At 61.6% G+C, this 19,757-nt stretch overlaps 1 protein-coding gene and 3 non-coding genes across 5 annotated transcripts; 1 reads left to right on the top strand and 3 right to left on the bottom strand.

Moving 5' to 3' along the window:
* Nucleotides 1–312: 312 nt before the first annotated feature.
* LOC135460358 (U2 spliceosomal RNA) lies at nucleotides 313–503 on the top strand. Its single transcript, XR_010443207.1, has one exon. It is a non-coding gene; the product is annotated as a U2 spliceosomal RNA (small nuclear RNA).
* An 817-nt stretch (nucleotides 504–1,320) lies between these two features.
* Nucleotides 1,321–1,511, bottom strand: LOC135460366 (U2 spliceosomal RNA). The gene has a single exon (XR_010443214.1). It is a non-coding gene; the product is annotated as a U2 spliceosomal RNA (small nuclear RNA).
* Nucleotides 1,512–2,354: 843 nt separating this feature from the next.
* LOC135460362 (U2 spliceosomal RNA) lies at nucleotides 2,355–2,545 on the bottom strand. The gene has a single exon (XR_010443210.1). It is a non-coding gene; the product is annotated as a U2 spliceosomal RNA (small nuclear RNA).
* Nucleotides 2,546–8,798: 6,253 nt separating this feature from the next.
* On the bottom strand, nucleotides 8,799–18,910 carry MUS81 (MUS81 structure-specific endonuclease subunit). 2 transcript variants are annotated; one of them, XM_064737066.1, is made up of 16 exons: nucleotides 18,623–18,906; nucleotides 17,665–17,788; nucleotides 17,320–17,387; nucleotides 17,137–17,205; nucleotides 16,976–17,047; nucleotides 16,821–16,879; nucleotides 16,213–16,326; nucleotides 15,856–15,936; nucleotides 14,891–15,003; nucleotides 14,199–14,299; nucleotides 12,841–12,957; nucleotides 11,787–11,882; nucleotides 10,906–11,025; nucleotides 9,993–10,096; nucleotides 9,541–9,624; nucleotides 8,799–8,940 (listed from the first exon to the last, which is right to left on the bottom strand). In XM_064737066.1, the coding sequence occupies exons 1-16, from the start codon at nucleotides 18,755–18,757 to the stop codon at nucleotides 8,874–8,876; spliced, it is 1,524 nt and encodes a 507-aa protein (XP_064593136.1). In that variant the 5' UTR covers nucleotides 18,758–18,906; the 3' UTR covers nucleotides 8,799–8,873. The 2 variants fall into 2 exon arrangements, with proteins under 2 accessions (XP_064593136.1, XP_064593137.1); XM_064737067.1 differs by lacking the exons at nucleotides 16,976–17,047; nucleotides 17,137–17,205 and having other exon boundaries at nucleotides 18,623–18,910.
* Between the last annotated feature and the right edge of the window lie 847 nt (nucleotides 18,911–19,757).

The raw sequence follows: 19,757 nt of genomic DNA, 5'->3' as shown, positions 1-19,757 counted from the left end.
AAAGTGCGGGATGAGCCGGAGGAGGAGAAAAAAGATCAGAAAGGGGTGGAGAGAGGCGGAACGAAGGTGGAGTTATGTAAATTTTGAGTACCGGCATGCAAATAACACACTAAAGGCATCATGGGAGCGAAAATTTTAGAGATTTTCGCGATTTTCGGGGTTCGTACATATGAAACACGGGAAGAAAGCGCGGGATGGGACGGAGAGAACGTTCCAGAAGGGTTCGGGAGCGGTCGGGGCGCGGCGCGGGGGTGGCCGTGAGGTGCGGGCGGGCCGGGCGGGGCCGGTGGCGGCGCTGGGGGGTGTTCTGGTATCGCTTCTCGGCCTTTTGGCTAAGATCAAGTGTAGTATCTGTTCTTATCAGTTTAATATCTGATACGTCCTCGATGAGAGGACTTTATATTAAACGGATTTTTGGGCTCGGGAGTTGGACCCGGAGCTTGCTCCCTCCGCTCCGCGCATCGTCCCGGTATTGCAGTGCCTCCGGGAACGGTGCACCCCCCACGGGGACCTCTCACTGGTGAACAATAGATTAAAAATTACCCAAAAAGTGGTTGGACTTCGTGCTTACATCGCGATATCAGCCGCGATTCAACCTCTTCGTACCCTTTTACAATTTATTTTTTCGTGCCGTACTCATCGTTCGGGTTTTGCCGTGCCTCCGGGAACGGGGCACTCCATACGGGGACATTTCCTTGGTGAAAAATAAATCAAGAATTTTCTGCAACTGATTCAAAATAATTATTTTTGCGATATCGCCCGTGGTTCAACCCATTGCTGTCCTTTTACACCTCACTCATTCTGTGCTGTATTTACCGCTCTGCCATTGCGGTGTCACCGACAACCACGCACCCCCAACGGGGAATTATCAATGGTGAAAAACAGATCAAAAGCACCTAAAACTGGGACAAGTCGTGGTTATATCGCGATAGCAGCTGTGGTTCTGCTGATCACTGCCGCTCTGCAGCTCGTTAATTCCGTGTCGCCCTCACCGTCCCGGTATGTCAGCGCCTCACGAACTGAGTGGGCTGTAAAAGGATAGCAATGGGTTGAACCACGGGCGATATCGCAAAAATAATATTTTGAATCCGTTGCAGAAAATTCTTGATGTATTTTTCACCAAGGAAATGTCCCCGTATGGAGTGACCCGTTCCCGGAGGCACTGCAATACCCGAACGATGAGTGCGGCACGAAAAAATAAATTATAATTAAAAGGCAACAAAAGAGGTTGAATCGCGGCTGATGTCGCGATTCAAGCACGAATTCCAGCCACTTTCTGGGTTATTTTTAATCTATTTTTCACCAGCGGAAGGTCCCCGATGGGGGTGCACCGTTCCCGGAGGCACTGCAATACCGGGACGATGCGCGGAGCGGAGGGAGCAAGCTCCGGGTCCAACTCCCGAGCCCAAAAATCCGTTTAATATAAAGTCCTCTCATCGAGGACGTATCAGATATTAAACTGATAAGAACAGATACTACACTTGATCTTAGCCAAAAGGCCGAGAAGCGATACCGGCTCCCCCCCCAGCGCCGCCACCGGCCCCGCCCGGCCCGCCCGCACCTCACGGCCACCCCCGCGCCGCGCCCCGACCGCTCCCGAACCCTTCTGGAACGTTCTCTCCATCTCATCCCGCGCTTTGTTCCGGTCTTTTCTACTCACGGACCCCAAAAACTTCGAAATTCTCCCCCAAAATGCTCCCATGATGCCTTTCGCGTGTGGCGGCTCAAGAAGTTTGCATAACCACGCCTCATTATGAGCGAACCCGCTCGCTCTGCCGCCCCGCCCCTTCAGCCTTTGGGCGCAACGTGATTGGTGAACTGCGCGCTGGGATTTGCATTCGCTCCGCCCCCTGCTCTCCAGGCGGGCTGTGCCGGTGGAATCGGGCCGGGGGCACTGGTGGGGACTGGGCCTGCGCAGTTTGAACTGGGGTGGGGGCAGCGCTGGTGTCCCGATAGAATCACGGTTTTTTGTCAGTTCTAAGTAGTTCTTGCTCTATTTTTCACCATTCAAAGGTCCTCGTGGTGGGGGGTGAACTGTTCCCGGAGTCACTGCAATACCGGGATGGTGAGTTATGAAGCAGAACGAGGGAGCTGCAGAAGCAGAGCGATCTGTGCCAACGTTGCTGAGATCGCGATATAATCAGGTTTTTAAAAGGTTTTGTATTTTTAAATCTATTTTTTACTATAGTAAGGTCCCCGGTGCGGGGTGCACTTTTTTGGAGGCAATGCAATTCCGGGACGATGGAAAGCGAAATTAGAGTAAGCTCAACGACTGAATCGCGGTGATATCGCGATATAAGCACGAACCGATTTTGGGTATTTTAATCTATTTTTCACCAAAAAAAGGTCCCCGTGCGGGGTGCACCGTTCCCGGAAGCACTGCAATACCGGGACGATGCGCGGAGCGGAGGGAGCAAGCTCCGGGTCCAACTCCCGAGCCCAAAAATCCGTTTAATATAAAGTCCTCTCATCGAGGACGTATCAGATATTAAACTGATAAGAACAGATACTACACTTGATCTTAGCCAAAAGGCCGAGAAGCGATACCGGCTCCTTTCCCAGCGCCGCCACCGGCCCCGCCCGGCCCGCCCGCACCTCACGGCCACCCCCGCGCCGCGCCCCGACCGCTCCCGAACCCTTCTGGAACGTTCTCTCCATCTCATCCCGCGCTTTGTTCCGGTCTTTTCTACTCACGGACCCCAAAAACTTCGAAATTCTCCCCCAAAATGCTCCCATGATGCCTTTCGCGTGTGGCGGCTCAAGAAGTTTGCATAACCACGCCTCATTATGAGCGAGACCGCTCGCTCTGCCGCCCCGCCCCTTCACTTGATACGCGCAACGTGATTGGTGAACTGCGCTCTGGGATTTGCATTCGCTCCGCCCCTTTGTGCCACCTGGGCCGGACTGCTGGAACAGGGATGGGGACAGAGATGGGGACTGGTCCTGCCCAGTTTGTAATGGTCCGAACTGGGATGGGGACACTGCTGGGACTGGTCCTGTCCGGGTCTTACTGGTCCGAACTGGGACGTTCCCAGCAGCTCCTCCCCCCCACTCCCTGCTCCCCCCTCCCCCTCTCACCAATGACGTCACGCCCCTCCCCCCCCGGGGGTCCCCCCTGTCCTGGGCGTTCCCCGCCCCTCCCCCCCCCAGGGGACCCCGCGCTCGGTGCTGACTCAGGGGCCGCGCCCTCCCCTCCCCTCCCCCACCCACAGCTGGATCCGCTCAACAGCTGGAGCGGGGAGGGGGGGAGGGGGAGGGGAGCCGGCCCTGCCCGCCCCTCCCCCACTGCCCCTCCCCCACTGCCCCCCCCCAAAAAAAGGACTCAGGAACGGGAACGGGGTGGGGGAGGGGCAGCACCGACCCTTTATTGCCCTCGCACCCCCCGTCCCTCCCCCACCCGGGGGGCAGGGCGGGAATGGGGGAAGGGGGCAGTCCCAGTTTGGGGTTAACGATCCCAGTTTGGGGTTAACGATCCCAGTTTGGGTCCTTTCCCAGTTTGGGGTTAATGATCCCCCAGTTTGTAGTTAAAATTCCCAGTCTGAGGTTAACAATCCCAGTTTGGGTTAAAATTCCCAGTTTGGGGTTAACGATCCCAGTTTGGGGTTAACAATCCCAGTTTGGGTCCTTTCCCAGTTTGGGGTTAACGATCCCAGTTTGGGGTTAAAATTCCCAGTTTGAGGTTAACAATCCCAGTTTGGGGTTAACGATCCCAGTTTGGGGTTAACGATCCCAGTTTGGGAGTGATCCCAGTTTGGGTTCCTCTCCCAGTTTGGGAATAGTCCCTGTCTCAATTTGGGGTTAAAAATCCCAGTTTAGGGTTAACAATCCCAGTTTGTGGTTAAAAATCCCAGTTTGGGATCTATCCCAGTTTGGGGTTAACAATCCCAGTTTGGCGTCCCCTCCCAGTTTGGGTTTAGCAATCCCAGTTTGAGGTTAACAATCCCAGTTTGGGGGTCCTTTCCCAGTTTGGACTCCCAGTTTGGGAAGGGGCCGAGTGCAGTGGGGGGAGCCCTGAACTGGTTTTGGGGGGGGGGGTCCCAGTTTGAGCTGTCTCCCCCAGTTTGGGAGGGATCCTCCCCCCAGTTTAGGGAACCACTCCCAGTTTGGGGGTCCTTTCCCAGTTTGGGGGGTCCCTCCCAGTTTGGGGTCCCCCCCATCACCCTCATCCTCAGTGGGGGCTGGGCAGGGGAGGCCGGGGGGGCCTTCCCAGTGCTCCCAGTGCTCCCAGTATGACCAGTGCCCCTCCCAGTGCCACGGGCAGCGCGAACAAGAGCCCCACCCGCAGGGAGCCCAAACTGGGAGGGGCTCTGGGGGCAACTGGGGCCACTGGGGGGGCAACTGGGGGGGTCACTGGGGCAACTGGAGGGATAACTGGGGCAGCTGGGGGGGTAACTGGGAGGGTCACTGGGGCAACTGGGGGGGTAACTGGGGCAGCTGGGGGGGTAACTGGGATAACTGGGGAGTCCTTGGCCTTTGGGGAGGTTACTGGAGGGGTAACTGGGAGGGTTTGGGGGGCAACTGGGGGGGTAACTGGGATGGTAACTGGGGTAACTGGGGAGTCCTTGGCCTTTGAATGGGTAACTGGGTTAAATGGGGGGGTAACTGGGAGGGTTACTGGGATAACTGGGAGGCCCTCGGTCTGTGGGGGGGTAACTGGGAGGGTTTTGGGGCTTGGGGGGGCAACTGGGATAACTGGGAAATCCTTGGCTTTTGGGGGAGCAGCTGGAGGGGAAACTGGGAGGGTAACTGGGAGCAACTGGGATTTAGGGGGGGCAACTGGAGGGGCTGCTGGGGGGTCCTTGACCCTGGGGAGGGCAACTGGGGGGGTAACTGGGACAACTGGGGGGGTAACTGGGACAAACTGGGTTCTGGGAGGGGTAACTGGGATAACTGGGGGGGTAACTGGGAGGTTCTGTGTTGCGGGAGGGGTAACTGGGAGGGTAACTGGGACAAACTGGGGGGCTCTGGGGTTGGGGGGGGCAGTTGCAGGGGCAACTGGGGGCAATTGGGATTCTGGTGGGGCAACTGGGGGGAGATTTGGGGGGTCCTGGGGGGTGAAGGAGGAGATTTGGGGGGTCCTCTGGGGCCTGGGGGCGGGGCTGAGACCATGGGGGTCCCTTTGGGGGTCCCTTTGGGGGTCCCGGGGCTCAGCCTCGGGGCCGGGGGTCCCATGGGGGTCCCCTATGGGGTCATCCTGGGGATCCTCATCACTGTAGGGGTCCCCATAGGGGTCCCACGTCCGGGGTTGGGGGTCCCCATCCCCATAGGGGTCCCAGGTCTGGGTTTCGGGGTCTCCAGGTTCACTCTGGGGTTCCCCATAGGGGTCCCAGGGCCGGGTTTGGGGGTCCCCAGGTTCAATCTGAGAGTTCCCGTACGGGTCCCAGGGCCGGGTTTGGGGGTCCCCGGGCCCATTCTGGGGGTCCCCATCCCCATAGGGGTCCCAGGGCTGGGTTTGGGGGTCCCCGAGCTCACTCTGGGGGTCTTCATCCCCATAAGGGTCCCAGGTTCTGGTTTGGGGGTCCCCGGGCTCAGTCTGGGGGTCCCCATAAGGGTCCCAGGTTCTGGTTTGGGGGTCCCCGGGCTCAGTCTGGGGGTCCCCATAGGGGTCCCAGGGCCGGGTTTGGGGGTCCCGGCCCCTCCGGAGGCTCCCGGGCTCGGGGTCCCTGTAGGGGTCCGAGGGGGGGTCCCAGGGCTCCTCTTCGGGGTCCTCATCCTCGTAGGGGTCCCCATAGGGGTCCCCATAAATGTCGGGGTCCCAGGGCTCCGTTTCGGGGTCCCCGTAGGTGTCGGGGTCCCCCAGGTCCCCGTAAGGGTCCCCGTAAGCATCGGGGTCCTCGTCCCTATAGGGGGGCCCGGGGGAAGGGGGCAAATCCCGCCCAAAATCCCGGTGGGAGCCCTCGAGGGAGTCCCGGTGCCACCCCCGGTACCGGGGCGGTTCCAGCCCCCGCTCCCCGTGCGAGTCCCGGTGCGAACCCTCCCGGGAATCCCCGTGCGGCTCCCGGGGCGGCGCCGGGTCTGGATCCCGGTCCCGGGGCCATTCCCGGTGCGAACCCCGGTCCGGCCACAAATCCCGGTGCGAACCCCGGTGCCCTTCCGGAGCCGAATCCTCCCGGGAATCCTCGGGCAAATCCCGGTGCCAATCCCGCTGCTCGCCGGGCTGGGAATCCTCACGGAAATCCCGGTGAGAATCCCGGGCTGGATCCCGGTGGGAATCCCGGTCCAAATCCCGGTGTGGATCCCGGTGCAGATCCCGGTACAGATCCCGGTGCAGATCCCGGTCCGGATTCCGATCCGGATCCCGGTGCAGATCCTGGTGGGAATCCCGGTCCAAATCCTGGTGAGGATCCCGGTCTAGACCCCGGTTCCAATCCCGGTGCAAGCCTCGGTGCCTTCCCGGTGGTAAATCCTCCTGGGAATCCCGGTCCGAGTCCAGGTCCAGATCCTGGTGGAGATCCCGGTCCAGATCCCGGTCCAAATCCTGGTGGGGATCCCGGTCTAAATCTCGGTCCGGATCCCGGTCCAAATCCCTGTCCCAATCCCGGTTTAGGTCCTGGTGAGGATCCCGGTCCAAATCCCGGTCCCAATCCCCGTGCGAGCTCCGGTGCCGCCCCGGCCGCGTCTCCCGGTGCCTCCCCGGTGCCGAACCCCGCTGTGGATCCCACACCGAGCCTGAACGCGGATCCCGGTCCCGATCCCGCTCCAAATCCTCCTGCGAGCCGCGGTTCCGCTCCGGTACCGAATCCCGCGCTGAGCCTTCACCTCCTCCCGTCCCGTCCCGCCGCCGGTCCCGCGCTCTCCACCCGCGGCCGCTCCAAGCGCGCCGGGACCCCTCGGGCAGCTCCGGGTGAGGGGTCCCGGGCTGTCCCCGGTGTCCCCCGAGGTGCTGGGGAGGGGTCCCGGGCTGTCCCCGGTGTCCCCCGAGGTGCTGGGGAGGGGTCCCGGGCTGTCGCCGGTGTCCCCGGTGTCGGCGGCGGCGGCAGGTGACCCCGTCGGGCTGCAGGACGAAGCCGCGGTGACAATGACAGGCGAAGCCACCGTGGTGGTTGAGGCACATGTGGTGGCACACGGCGGCCGTGCGACATTCGTCCCTGTCCCCGCAGCCGCCCGCGGCCACCGGCCCGAAACCCAGCGGGCACGGGGCGGGGGTCGGCGGGACCCCCGGGTCCCCCCCGGCCGGCGCCGCCACGGCCACCAGCGCCACCAGCGCCACCAGCATCGCGCTGCCACCTCCTCCTCCTCCTCTTCTTCCTCCTCCTCCTCGGGATGGGGCACAGCCGGACCCGCCCCCCCAATCCCAAATCCCAAAATCCCAAATCCCAAACCCGGCCAAGGGCGGCCCCGCCGTTCCCCAAATGCCAAACCCCAAACGCGGCCCCAACCCCTCCCAAAATCCCAAATCTGGCCCCACCCTGGCCCCACCCCCCCCAAAATCCCAAATCTGTCCCCAACCCCTCCCAAAATCCCAAATCCGTCCCCACCCTCCCCGCAAATCCCAAATCCCAATCCCGGCCCCGCTCCCCCAAAACCCCAAGAGAGGCCCCACCCCTCCGTGCCCCGCCCCCAAAATCTCAAACCCGGCCCCACCCAGGGCCCCACCCCCGGCCTGGCACGTTCGGGTGGCCCCGCCCCCTTTTTTGGGGACCCTCTGGGGTCCCGAGTGACCGCAGGGCTCAGGACAGACCCCGCCCCCATTTTGGGGACTCCAAATTGATCCCAGGGGACGCCGGTGCCACCCCGCTGTCACAGGTGTCCCTGTCACTGTCACAGGTGTCACTGTCACTGGTGTCACCCCAGGCTGTGTCACCAAACCGCCACTGTCACCCCTGTCACTGTCACTGCGTCACCCCCAAGGGCACAGGTGTCACTGCCACCCCTGCCACTGTCACTGATGTCACCCCCTCACCATCCTCACCCTGTTACTGTCACTGGTGTCACTGTCACCCCTGTCAGTGTCACTGTGTCACCCCTTCATCATCCTCACCCTGTCACTGTCATTGGTGTCACCGCCACCCCCGTCATCGGCGTCACCCCTCTGTCACTGTCACTGTCGCCATCACCCCATCACTGTCACTGTGTTACTGTCATTGGTGTCACTGTCACTGTGTCACTGTCCTTGGTGTCACTGCCATCTCTGCCAATGTCACCGGTGTCACCCCTTCATCATCCTCACCCTGCCACTGTCACCCTGTTCCTGTCACCGTGTCACCCTCAAGGTCACTGGTGTCACTGTGACCCATCAGTGCCACCCCTGTTACTGTCACTGGTGTCACTGCCACCTCTGCCACTGTCACCGGTGTCACCCCCCCACCATCCTCACCCTGTCACTGTCACCCCATCATTGTCACCAGTGTCACCCCCCATCATCCTCACCCCGTCGCTGTCATTGGTGTCACCGCCACCCCCGTCATCGGTGTCACCCCTCTGTCACTGTCACTGTCGCCATCACCCCATCACTGTCACTGTGTCACTGTCACTGTGTCACTGTCATTGGTGTCACCCCTTCATCATCCTCATCCTGTCACTGTCACCCTGTTCCTGTCACCGTGTCCCCCTCAAGGTCACTGGTGTCACTGGTGTGTCACTGTCACCCATCACTGCCACCCCTGTCACTGTCACTGTGTCACCCCCTCACCATCCTCATCCTGTCACTGTCACCCCATCATTGTCACCAGTGTCACCCCATCATCCTCACCCTGTCACTGTCATTGGTGTCACCGCCACTCCCATCACTGTCACCCCTGCCACTGTCACCGGTGTCACCCCCTGTCCCCCCAAATAAAACTCCAGGTGTGCAGTGATGGGGGAGAGGCTTTATTGGGGGGTGACAACGAGGTGACAATGAGGTGACAATGAGGTGACAATGAGGTGTCCCCTCATTCCAGCGGCCCCCGGGTCCCGTAGAGCTTCACCAGGGCCCCGCTGAGGGAGGGGCCCAAATTCCTGTGGGGGGGGGAGAGATGGGTGAGACCCCAAAATTTGGGGGGGGGAGGGGTGAGACCCCAAAACTGGGGGGGGGGGGAGAGAGGGGTGAGACCCCAAAATTTGGGGGGGGAAAGAGGGGTGAGACCCCAAAATTTGGGGGGGAGGGACAGTGACGGGGGTTTGGGGACAGAGGAATTGGGGGGACAGAAATTGGGGGGGGGTCGTTGGAGTTGAGGGGTCCCCCAGGATTTGGGGGAATTTCCTGGGATTTGGAGGATCCCAAGATTTGGGAGAATGTCCCATGATTTAGGGATTCCCAGAATTTGAGGTTCCCAGGATTTGGGGGAATTCCCTGGGACTTGGGGTTCCCAGTACTTGGGGGTTCCCAGGATTTGAGATTCTCCAAAATTTGGGGGGTTCCCCAGAATTTGGGATTCCCCAGGATTTAGGGATCCCGGGATTTGGGGTTCCCAGGATTTTGAGGGAATCCCCAGAACTTGAAGTTCCCCAAGATTTGGGGATCCCCAGAATTTGAGGTTCCCAGAATTTGGGGGAATTTTCCAAGATTCGGGGATCCCCAGAATTTGAGGTGCCCCATAATTTGGGTGGGGGTCTCACCTCTGCGCGGGGCCGCAGCGCAGGGTGCTCAGCACCTCCCGGCACTTTTGGGGGTCCTGGGAGGGTCCCAGGGCATCCATCAGGCTGTGGGGGGAGGGGACAGAACTCAGGTGGGACCCCCCCCTCCCCAAAACCCCCAGGACCCCCAAACCCCCCAAGGACCCCCAAAACCCCCCAGGACCCCCCCAAATCCCCCGGGACCCCCCCAGATCCCACCCTCAGGACCCTCCCCATGGGCCAGGACCCTTTTGGGGACATTTGAGCCTGGGGGCTCCCACACGGGGGACCTCAACCTTCCCTCTCAGACCCCCCAAAACCCCCCCAGATCAAACCCTCAGGACCCTCCCCATGGGCCAGGACCCTTTTGGGGCCATCAGAGCCCTCATGGGAGACCCCAGCCCCCCTTCCCCATCCCCAACCCCCCCTCCCGGACCCCCCAAACCCCCCCGGACCTGGCGGGGGTGGGGAAGCGGCTCAGGACGGCCCCGGCCCTGCCCCCACTGAGCCCCCCCAGCTGCAGCAGCTGCCGGGCGAACACGGAGCCCACGGTCTGGGTCTGGGGGGGAGGAAATGGGGGTCAGGGGACCCCAAAACACCCCCAACCCCAAAATCCCACCCTAGGACATGGAGCCCACGGTCTGGGCCTGGGTGGGGGGAAAATGGGGGGTCAGGGGACACCAAAAACACCCCCGACCCCAAAATACCACCCTAGAACATGGACCCCATGGTCTGGGCCTGGACGGGGGGGAAAATGGGGGTCAGGGGACACCAAAAACACCCCCGACCCCAAAATCTCACCCCTGACCCCACAATCCCCCCCCCCGGACATGGTTTGGGCCTGGGGAGGGGGAAAATGGGGGTCAGGGACCCCAAAACACCCCCAACCCCAAAATCCCACCCTAGAACATGGAGCCCACGGTCTGGGCCTGGGGAGGGGGAAAATGGGGGTCAGGGGACCCCGGAACTCAAAACACCCCCAGCCCTAAAATGCCAGCCCGGCACACGGTCTGGGTCTGGGGGGGATCAGGGGACCCCAAAATCCCTGACCCCAAAACACCGCCCTCCCCAAGACATGGTCTGGGCCTGGGGAGGGACAAAAATGGGGGTGAGGGGACCCCAAAATATCCCCTGAACCCCAAAATCCTCCCCACCAGGACACGGTCCCCCCAACGTCTGGGTCTGGGGGGGGGGGGGGAAATGGGGGTGAAGGGCCCCCAAAAACCCCCCAAGCCCCCCCCCCTCCCATATCCCTCCCTCCAGTGCCCCCTTTGTCCCCCCCCCCCCCGCCAAGAAATTCCCAACCCCCTTTGGGACCCCTCCCCATTTCCCCCTCAAACCCCCCAGCCCCATTTTACCCCTCCCCACCTGGTTCTTGCCCCCCCCCTCGCGCAGCCTCTGCAGGGGCAGCAGGGCCAGGGGGGTCCCGGGGGGCTCGGGGGGGCCCCGGGCGGTCACAGCGCCCCCCCACGCCCTCAGCACGCGGCCCTGGGGGAGGGGAGAGGGGGGGAGGGGTCAGGGACCCCCCCCCTCAGTGACGCCCCCCCCCAATTTTCCCTCCCCCCCCCTCCCCGCACAGGTCACAGAGAGGTCTCTGCGTTTTGGGGAGGGGTCTCAGAGGTACCCGTGACCCCCCCCAATATCCTCCCCCCAACCCTTTTCCATCCATTCCCCCCCCCCTAAACCCCCCTTTGTGACCCCTCCCCAATTTCTCTGTGTCCCCCCCCCCAGGTCACAGAGGGGGTCTCTGCGTTTTGGGGAGGGGTCTTAGGGGTACCCATGACCCCTCCCCAAAATTTCCCCCCCATCCTTTTTCCCTCCATGTCCCCCCCAAGTCCCCCCCTTCTATCCCCCCAATGTCCCCCTCAATTGCCCCCTCCCCAAAATGTCCCCCCACTCACAAAGCCCTCCCTTGTGACCCCTCCCCAATTTCTCCGTGTTCCCCCCACAGGTCACAGAGGGGTCTCTGTGTTTTGGGGAGGGGTCTCAGGGGTATCCGTAACCCCCCCCAAAATTTCCCCCCCAGGGTCCCCCCTTCTATCCCCCCAATGTCCTCCTCAATTGCCCCCTCCTCAAAATGTTCCCCCACCCCCAAACCCCCCCCTTGTGACCCCCCCATGTCCCTTCCTTGTCCTCTCATTCCCCCCCAAATTTTCCCCCCATTTCCCTCCATGACCCCTCCCAACTGCCCCCTCCCCAAAATGTCCCCTTCCCCCCAAACCCCCCCAGCCCCCCCCGAAGCCCCTCACCCCAAATCTCCTCCTCAGCTGCTCCCCCAGGACCCCCAAATACGCGGCCGAGTCCTGGGGGTCCCTGGTGCGCACCACGAACAGCCCGTCCACAACCTGGGGAGGGGTCTCTGTGTAATTTGGGGAGGGGTCTCAGGGGTCCTGGATGCTGGGGAGGGGTCTCTGTGTTTTGGGGAGGGGTCTCAGGGGTTCTGGATTTAGGGGAGGGGTCTCTGTGGATTTTGGAGAGAGGTCTCCATGTTTTGGGGAGGGGTCTCAGGTTACCTGTCTATTTTGGGGAAGGGTCTCAGGTTACCTGTCTATTTTGGGGAGGGGTCTCAGGCATCTCTATGTATTTAGGGGAGGGGTCTCAGAGGTACCTGTATTTAGGGGAAGGGTCCCGGAGGTACCTGTGTGTTGGGGTGCGTCTCTGTGTATTTTTGGGAAGGGTCTCTGTATTTTGGGGAGGGGTCTCCAGTACCAGTGTTTTTGGGAGGGGTCTCTCTGTATTTAGGGTAGGGGTCTCAGTGTAATTTGGGGAGGGGTCTCTGTAATTTGGGGAGGGGTCTCCAGTACCAGTGTATTTTGGGGAGGGGTCTCTCTGCATTTAGGGTAGGGGTCTCAGTGTAATTTGGGGAGGGGTCTCTGTTAATTTGGGGAGGGGTCTCCAGTACCTGTGTATTTAGGGTAGGGGTCTCAGTGTTATTTGGGGAGGGGTCTCTGTAATTTGGGGAGGAGCCTCCAGTACCTGTGTATTTTGGGTAGGGGTCTCAGGGGTCTCAATGTAATTTGGGGAGGGGTCTCTGTAATTTGGGGAGGGATCTCTGGTACCTGTGTATTTAGGGTAGGGTCTCAGGGTCTCAATGTATTTTGGGGAGGGGTCTCTGTAATTTGGGGAGGGATCTCTGGTACCTGTGTATTTTGGGGAGGGGTCTCTCTGTATTTAGGGTAGGGGTCTCTCTGTATTTAGGGTAGGGGTCTCAGGGGTCTCAGTGTATTTTGGGGAGGGGTCTCTCTGTATTTAGGGTAGGGGTCTCAGGGGTCTCAGTGTAATTTGGGGAGGGGTCTCCGGTACCTGTGTGTTGGCGGCCGCCTGGCGCAGGCTGGGCAGGGGCAGGGCCAGGGGCTCCCCGTGCGCCGGCTCCTCCAGCAGGTACAGGGGGCAGCGCAGCCCCGAGCGCCGCAGCCGCGCCTGGGCAGGGGGGGATCCCAGTTCAACCAGTGAGACCAGTGCCCCCCAGTTACCCCAGTGCCCCCCAGCCCATCCCAGTTACCCAGAGTGCCCCCCAGTTACCCACAGTGCCCCCCAGTCCATCCCAGTTACCCACAGTGCCCCCCAGTCCATCCCAGTTAACCCAGTTAAACCAGTTACCCACAGTGCCCCCAGTGCCCCCAGTCCATCCCAGTTAACCCAGTTACCCACAGTGCCCTCCAGTCCATCCCAGTTCAACCAGTTACCCCAGTGCCCCCCCAGTTACCCCAGTGCCCCCCAGTCCATCCCAGCTCAACCAGTCCAACCAGTGCCCCCCAGTTACCCCAGTGCCCCCCAGTCCATCCCAGTTAACCCAGTTACCCACAGTGCCCCCCAGTCCATCCCAGTTAACCCAGTCCATCCCAGTTACCCACAGTGCCCCCCAGTCCATCCCAGTTCAACCAGTTACCCACAGTGCCCCCCAGTCCATCCCAGTTAACCCAGTTAAACCAGTTACCCGCAGTGCCCTCCAGGCCATCCCAGTTAACCCAGGCCATCCCAGTTACCCACAGTGCCCCCCAGTCCATCCCAGTTAAACCAGTTACCCACAGTGCCCCCAGTCCATCCCAGTTAACCCCCAGTTACCCCCAGTGCCCTCCAGTCCATCCCAGTTAAACCAGTGCCCCCCAGTCATCCCAGTGCCCCCCAGTCCATCCCCGTACTGGGACGCCGCAGCCAGAACTGGGACAGGAGGGGGATATCCCAGTTAAACCAGTCCATCCCAGTTAACCCAGTCCATCCCAGTTACCCCCAGTCCCGCCTCGTACTGGGGCACCACAGACAGAACTGGGACACAGAGAGAGGCCATCCCAGTTAAACCAGTCCCTCCCAGTATATCCCAGTGCATCCCAGTTATCCCAACTCCCCCAGACCATCCCAGTTACCCACAGTGCCCCCCAGTCCATCCCAGTTAACCCAGTTAAACCAGTTACCCACAGTGCCCCCCAGTCCATCCCACTTAAACCAGGCCATCCCAGTTAAACCAGTCCCTCCCAGTATATCCCAGTGCATCCCAGTTACCCCAATTGCCCCAGACCATCCCAGTTACCCCAGTGCCCCCCAGTCTCCCCCAGTTTGCCCTGTTTATTCCCAGTTCCCTCCCAGTCTGTCCCCCCCAGTCCCTCCCAGTGCCCCCCAGTTCCTCCCAGTCCGTCCCAGTCCCTCCCAGTTCCCGGCCCCACCTTCTGCTCCCGGTACCGCCCGTCCCTGATGCTGTTCGCCAGATCCGCCGCCGATTTCCGCTCCACCACCACGTCCAGCACCAGCTCCCGGGGGGCGTGGCCTGGGCGGGGTCACACGTGACCACGCCCACTCAGAGACACACCCACAGTCCCAGGTGCCACCCCCGCAAAGCGGTGGGGTAAATTCCAGGCCCCACCCACTTATCATGGCCACAGTGAGGGTGTGGTTTGTCCTTGGACACGCCCACCACGTGGGGGCAGAGCCAGAATTTGACCACACCCAGGTGAGGTTATCCCCATCACAACTGACCACACCCACCATCTCCATGGCCACACCCCCTGTGCCACACCCATCACACATGACCACATCTATCCATCATTGGCCACACCCCCATAACATCTGACCACACCCACCATCAACATGGCCACACCCCCAGTGCTATGCCCATCACGTCTGGCCACACCCACCCATCACCATGGCAACACCCCAAGTCCATGGGTGGGGTCTGGGCCTGGCCACGCCCCCTCCAGCCACACCCAATCAATGGCTGTACTGCTCTGGGGGCGTGGTCATCACCAGGCCACACCCATTAGCGATGACCACACCCACTCCAGCTGCCCCACCCAGTCCATGGGGTGTGGTTATCCCAAGCCCCGCCCCACACAGGCCACGCCCCCTCGGCCACGCCCACCTGTGGGCGGGTCCTTCTCGCGCGCCACCCACAGGAAGTCGCCGACGTGGAGGCGCCGCAGCAGCACCGGGACCCCCCGGGAACGGAGCAGGGCCGGGACCCCCCCGGAGGGGCTGCGGGGACAGCGGGGGGACATTGGGGACAATCAGGGACATTGGGGACAATCAGGGACATTGGGGGACATGGGGGACAATCAGGGACATTGGGGGACAATCAGGGACATGGGGGACAATCAGGGACATTGGGGGACAATCAGGGACATTGGGACATGGGGGACAATCAGGGACATTGGGGGACAATCAGGGACATTGGGGGACAATCAGGGACATTGGGGGACATTGGGGACAATCAGGGACATTGGGGACAATCAGGGACATTGGGGGACATGGGGGACAATCAGGGACATTGGGGACAATCAGGGACATTGGGGACAATCAGGGACATGGGGGACAATCAGGGACATTGGGGACAATCGGGGACATTGGGGACAGTCAGGGACATTGGGGGACATTGGGGACAATCGGGGACATTGGGGACAATCAGGGACATTGGGGACAATCAGGGACAATCAGGGACATTGGGGAACTGGGGGACAATCAGGGACATTGGGGACATCAGGGACATTGGGGACATGGGGGACAATCGGGACATTGGGGACAATCAGGGACATTGGGGGACATTGGGGACAATCAGGGACATTGGGGGACAATCAGGGACATTGGGGGACATGGGGGACAATCAGGGACATTGGGGACATCAGGGACATTGGGGGGACATTGGGGACATGCCATGGGAACGGACATTGGGAGCGTGGCATGGGGGCATTGGGGACAATGGGGGGACCCGCTATGGGGACGGGTGACATGGGGTGACACAGAGGGTGACAGGGACACGGGGTGACAGGGACAGGGGGTGACAGACACATGGGGTGACACAGAGGGTGACAGCGACAAGGGGACAGTCACCCGTTGGCCTCGGTGACGTCGGCGCACAGCACGATCTCGAACTCGCCGGGTCTGAGCTCAAATTCCTGCTCGGGGTCGCACCTGGGGGACCCCAAAGTCACACCAAAGTCACCTCCAGGTGACCCCCAGGGCTGGGACACCCCCCAAAGTGTCCCCAAGTGTCCTCAAATCCCCTCAAAGTGTCCTAAAGTGTCCTCAAGCCCCCAAAGTGTCCCCAAAGTGTCCCCAAGTGCTCCCAACCCCCCCAAAATGTCCCCACCTCTCCCAAAGTGTCCCAAACCCCCCCAAAGTGTCCCCAAATCCCCCTCAAAGTGTCCCCAAAATGTTCCCAAGTGTCCCCAGCCCCCTCAAACTCACGCAGGGGGGGAGGGGGCGCAGTTCTCGTCCTGCTCCGCCAGGGGGCGCTGCGGGCACACCCGGCCGGGGGGCGGGGCCTCGGCGAGACTCCGCCCCTTCGGGGTCAGCGCGTACCTGGGGGGGGAAGGGGTGAAATGGGGAGGGGTCCTGGGGGGAGGTCACAGGTGCATCCAGGGGGGTCCCAGGTGAGTCTGGGGGATCCCAGGGGGGTCCCAGGTGGTCTCAGGGGGGGGTCTCAGGTGAGTCTGGGGGTTCTAGGGGGTCCCAGGGGGGTTTCGGGTGGTCCCAGGTGGATCCCAGGTGAAATGGTGGGGTCCCAGGGAGTCTGGGGGTTCTGGGGGGTTCCAGTGTCATTCCAGGGGTCCCAGGTGGGTCTGGGAGTTATGGGGGCGGTTCTCACGGAGGTCCCAGGTGAGTCTGGGGGTTCTGGGGGCTCCCAGGCAGTCCCAGGTGAGTCTGGGGGTCCCGGGGAGGGTCCTAGGTGGAACCCAGGTGAGTCTGGGGGGCTCAGAGGGGTCCCAGGTTATCCCAGGAGGGTCCCAGGTGAGTCTGGGGGTTTTGGGGGGTCCCAGGTGGATCCCAGGTCAGTTTGGGGGTCCCGGCCCTACCTGTGGGGGCGGCCGCTCCTCTGCACGAGCCCCCGGCGCAGGAGGGGACCCAGAGCCGCCTGTGGGGGGGGGAACAGGGGGTCAGCCCCTCCCCCGCCACCTTGGGGGGGGTGCCAGGGTGGGGGAGGGGCGCTGGGTCCCCACCTGTCACTCACCGGGGTCAGGGCGTGGTCACAGAGGGGCTGGGCCTGCTGCAGAAGCTCCGCCTCTGGGAGGGGCTCTGGGCTCTGGGGGGGCGGGGCTTAGGGTGAGGAGGGGGAGGGGCAGGGTGTGGACCCCTCCCCCACCCCCCCCAGGTGTGTCCCCTCCCCCTCACCTGGCTCAGGACCTGCAGGAGGGCGTGGCCTCGGGAGCGGGGGAGGGGCCGGGACTGGCGGGGGCGGCGCTGGAGGAAGGGGGAGGGGCAGAGATTGGGGGCGGGGCTTCCTCTGCCCCTCCCCCACAATGGGAATCAATGGGGAGGGGTCCTGGATGGGGGAGGGGCGAGGATTGGACTCACCGTAGGCGGGGCTGGGGGAGGGTCTGCGCTCTGCCCCTGCCGAGGGGGCGTGGCTGGGAGGCCCTGTTCTGTGGGATGTAAATGAGATGCAAATTAGCATGCAAATCAGCCTCATCAGGCCCCACCCACCACAAACCCCCACCCTACCTTAGCTCCACCCCTTCACACACAACTCCCATGAAAGCCCCGCCCACTAGAGCACAGCCCTTTGAGGCCACGCCCCCTCCCTTGTAATGGGAATGGGCGGAGCTCACTCAAACCACACCCCCAGACCACACCCTTCATAGCCCCACCCACCCACAGACCACACCCGCCCCATGCCCCGCCCCTTTAGGCCCCGCCCACCTCGGCGGTGCTGTTTCAGCCGTCGGTCGAGGCGGGCACAGAGGGCGGGGCCAAAGTGCTGCAAGATGGCGGCGGCGCGGCCGGAACGGAGAGGGAGCGGGAACCGGGAGAGAGAGCGCAGGGCCTGGGCGGAAACACACCTGGGATACACCTGGGGAACCTGAGATACACCTGGGATACACCTGGGGAACCTGAGATACACCTGGGATACACCTGGGGAACCCAAAACACACCTGGGATATCCCAAACACACCTGGGTTACACCTGGGACACACCTGGGGTACCCAAAATACACCTGGGATACACCTGGGATATCCAAAATACACCTGGGATACACCTGGGGAACCTGAAATACACCTGGGATACACCTGGGGAGCCCAAAATACACCTTGGTTACACCTGGGACACACCTGAGACACCCGAAATACACCTGGGGGGGCCAAAATCTACCTGAGATACACCTGGGGATCCCCAAATCACCCACCCAGAGATCCCAAAACTCACCTGGAGACCCCAAAGCTCTACCCAGAAACCTCCAAATCCAACCGGGTACCCCAAAATCGCCCACCTGGGCACCCCAAAACACACCCGGGCAACCCAAAATAGCACACCCGGGATACCACAACGCACCTGGGCACCCTAAATCCAACCTGGGCACCCCAAAATCACCCACCGGGGACCCTAAATCCAACCTGGGCACCCCAAAACACACCGGGTACCCCAAAATCGCCCACCTGGGCACCCTAAATCCAACCTGGGCACCTCAAAATCACCCACCTGGGCACCCTACATTAACCTGGGCACCCCAAAACACACCGGGGCACCCCAAAATCGCCCACCTGGGCACCCTAAATCCAACCTGGGCACCCCAAAACTCACCTGGAGACCCCAAACCTCACCCGGGCACCCCAAACCCGACCCCCCCTGAGCACGCGGGGACCCTCCCTCTCAGACCCACCCTCTCGTAGGTGCCCCTGGCCCAGGTGCCCTGCGCCTCGTCCCGCCACTCCCGCAGCCAGCGGGCGAACAGCGGGTTGGGGTGGCCGCGGGGGCGGCGGCGGCGCCGGGAGGAGGCAGCGGCGGCCGCGGCCATGTTCGAATCCTCCCGCCGCCGCCGCCGCTGCCCGGAAGTTCCGGCTCCGTGGAGCCGCTCTGGCCGCGCTCGCTGATAGGGGAAAATGAGACTTGTCTGCTCTGGAGGACTCCGCTCTGGCAGGTCGGAGGTGGAACTTGTCTGCTCTGCTGGAGGCCGCTCTGGGATGCTCGGAGGTGGAAGTTGTCTGCTCTGGAGGAGCTCGGCGGATAAGGAGACACCAAATTCTGCCCCCAAACCCCAAAATCTTCTCCTCAAACCCCAAATTCTGCCCCCAGATCCTCAAATCCTGCCCACAAACCCTAAATGCTTCCCCAGGCTCCTCAAATTTTCCTCCCAAATCCCAAATTCTGCCCCACAACCCCAAATCCTGCTCCCAAACGCAAAATCCTCCCCCCTAAACCTTCAAAATCTTCATTTCAAATCCCAAATTCTGCCCGCAGGTCTCCCAAATCCTCCCTCCAAACCACAAATTCTGCCCCTGGATCCTCTAAATGTTTCCTTTAAACTCCAAATTCTGTCCCCGACACCCAAAATCTTCCTCTTAACCCCCAAATCCTCCCCCCAAACCCCGCCCCCAGCCCCAAAATCTGCCCCTAAATCTTCCCTCTAAAACCCAAAATCTTCTCAAATCCCAAATTCTGCCCCTGGATCTCCAAATCCTGCTCCCAACCCCAAAATCCTGTCCCCAAAATCTTCCTCTCAACCCCCAAATCTTCCCCCAAACCCCAAATTTTGCCCCCAGGCCCCCCAAAATCCCTCCCCGTGCCCCCCGTCCCTCAAATCCCAAGGGATTCCAAGGACGATCCCAAGCTGCAGCACAGCAAAACTTTTTATTGTTTAGAAAATAATTTTAGAAACAAACTGGGGGGCGTTGGGGGGGGACACGGCACCCCCAAAATAATACAGACCCCCAGTGGGGGGAGGGGGGGACACCCCAAAATAACACTAACGGGGGGGGGGGAGGGGGGGGGCACCTGAAATGAGCCCCCCCAAAATC

This window comes from Zonotrichia leucophrys, unplaced genomic scaffold, assembly GCF_028769735.1.
Source record: "Zonotrichia leucophrys gambelii isolate GWCS_2022_RI unplaced genomic scaffold, RI_Zleu_2.0 Scaffold_34_1600103, whole genome shotgun sequence".
In the NCBI taxonomy this organism is placed as follows: Eukaryota; Metazoa; Chordata; class Aves; order Passeriformes; family Passerellidae; genus Zonotrichia; species Zonotrichia leucophrys.
The sequence above is the reverse complement of the archived record's forward strand: the minus strand, read 5'-3'. Positions and strand labels throughout refer to the sequence as shown.

Bases quoted from the DNA above. Each gene is read 5' to 3' on its own strand.
- MUS81 (XM_064737066.1), bottom strand. From the start codon at position 18,757: ATGGCCGCGGCCGCCGCTGCCTCCTCCCGGCGCCGCCGCCGCCCCCGC. The intron at 9,625-9,992 runs GTCCGGGGGGGT...CTCCCCCCACAG, and splicing joins CGCTTCCCCACCCCCGCCAG to CCTGATGGATGCCCTGGGAC. The intron at 8,941-9,540 runs GTGAGACCCCCA...CCCCCCCCACAG, and splicing joins CGCTGCGGCCCCGCGCAGAG to GAATTTGGGCCCCTCCCTCA.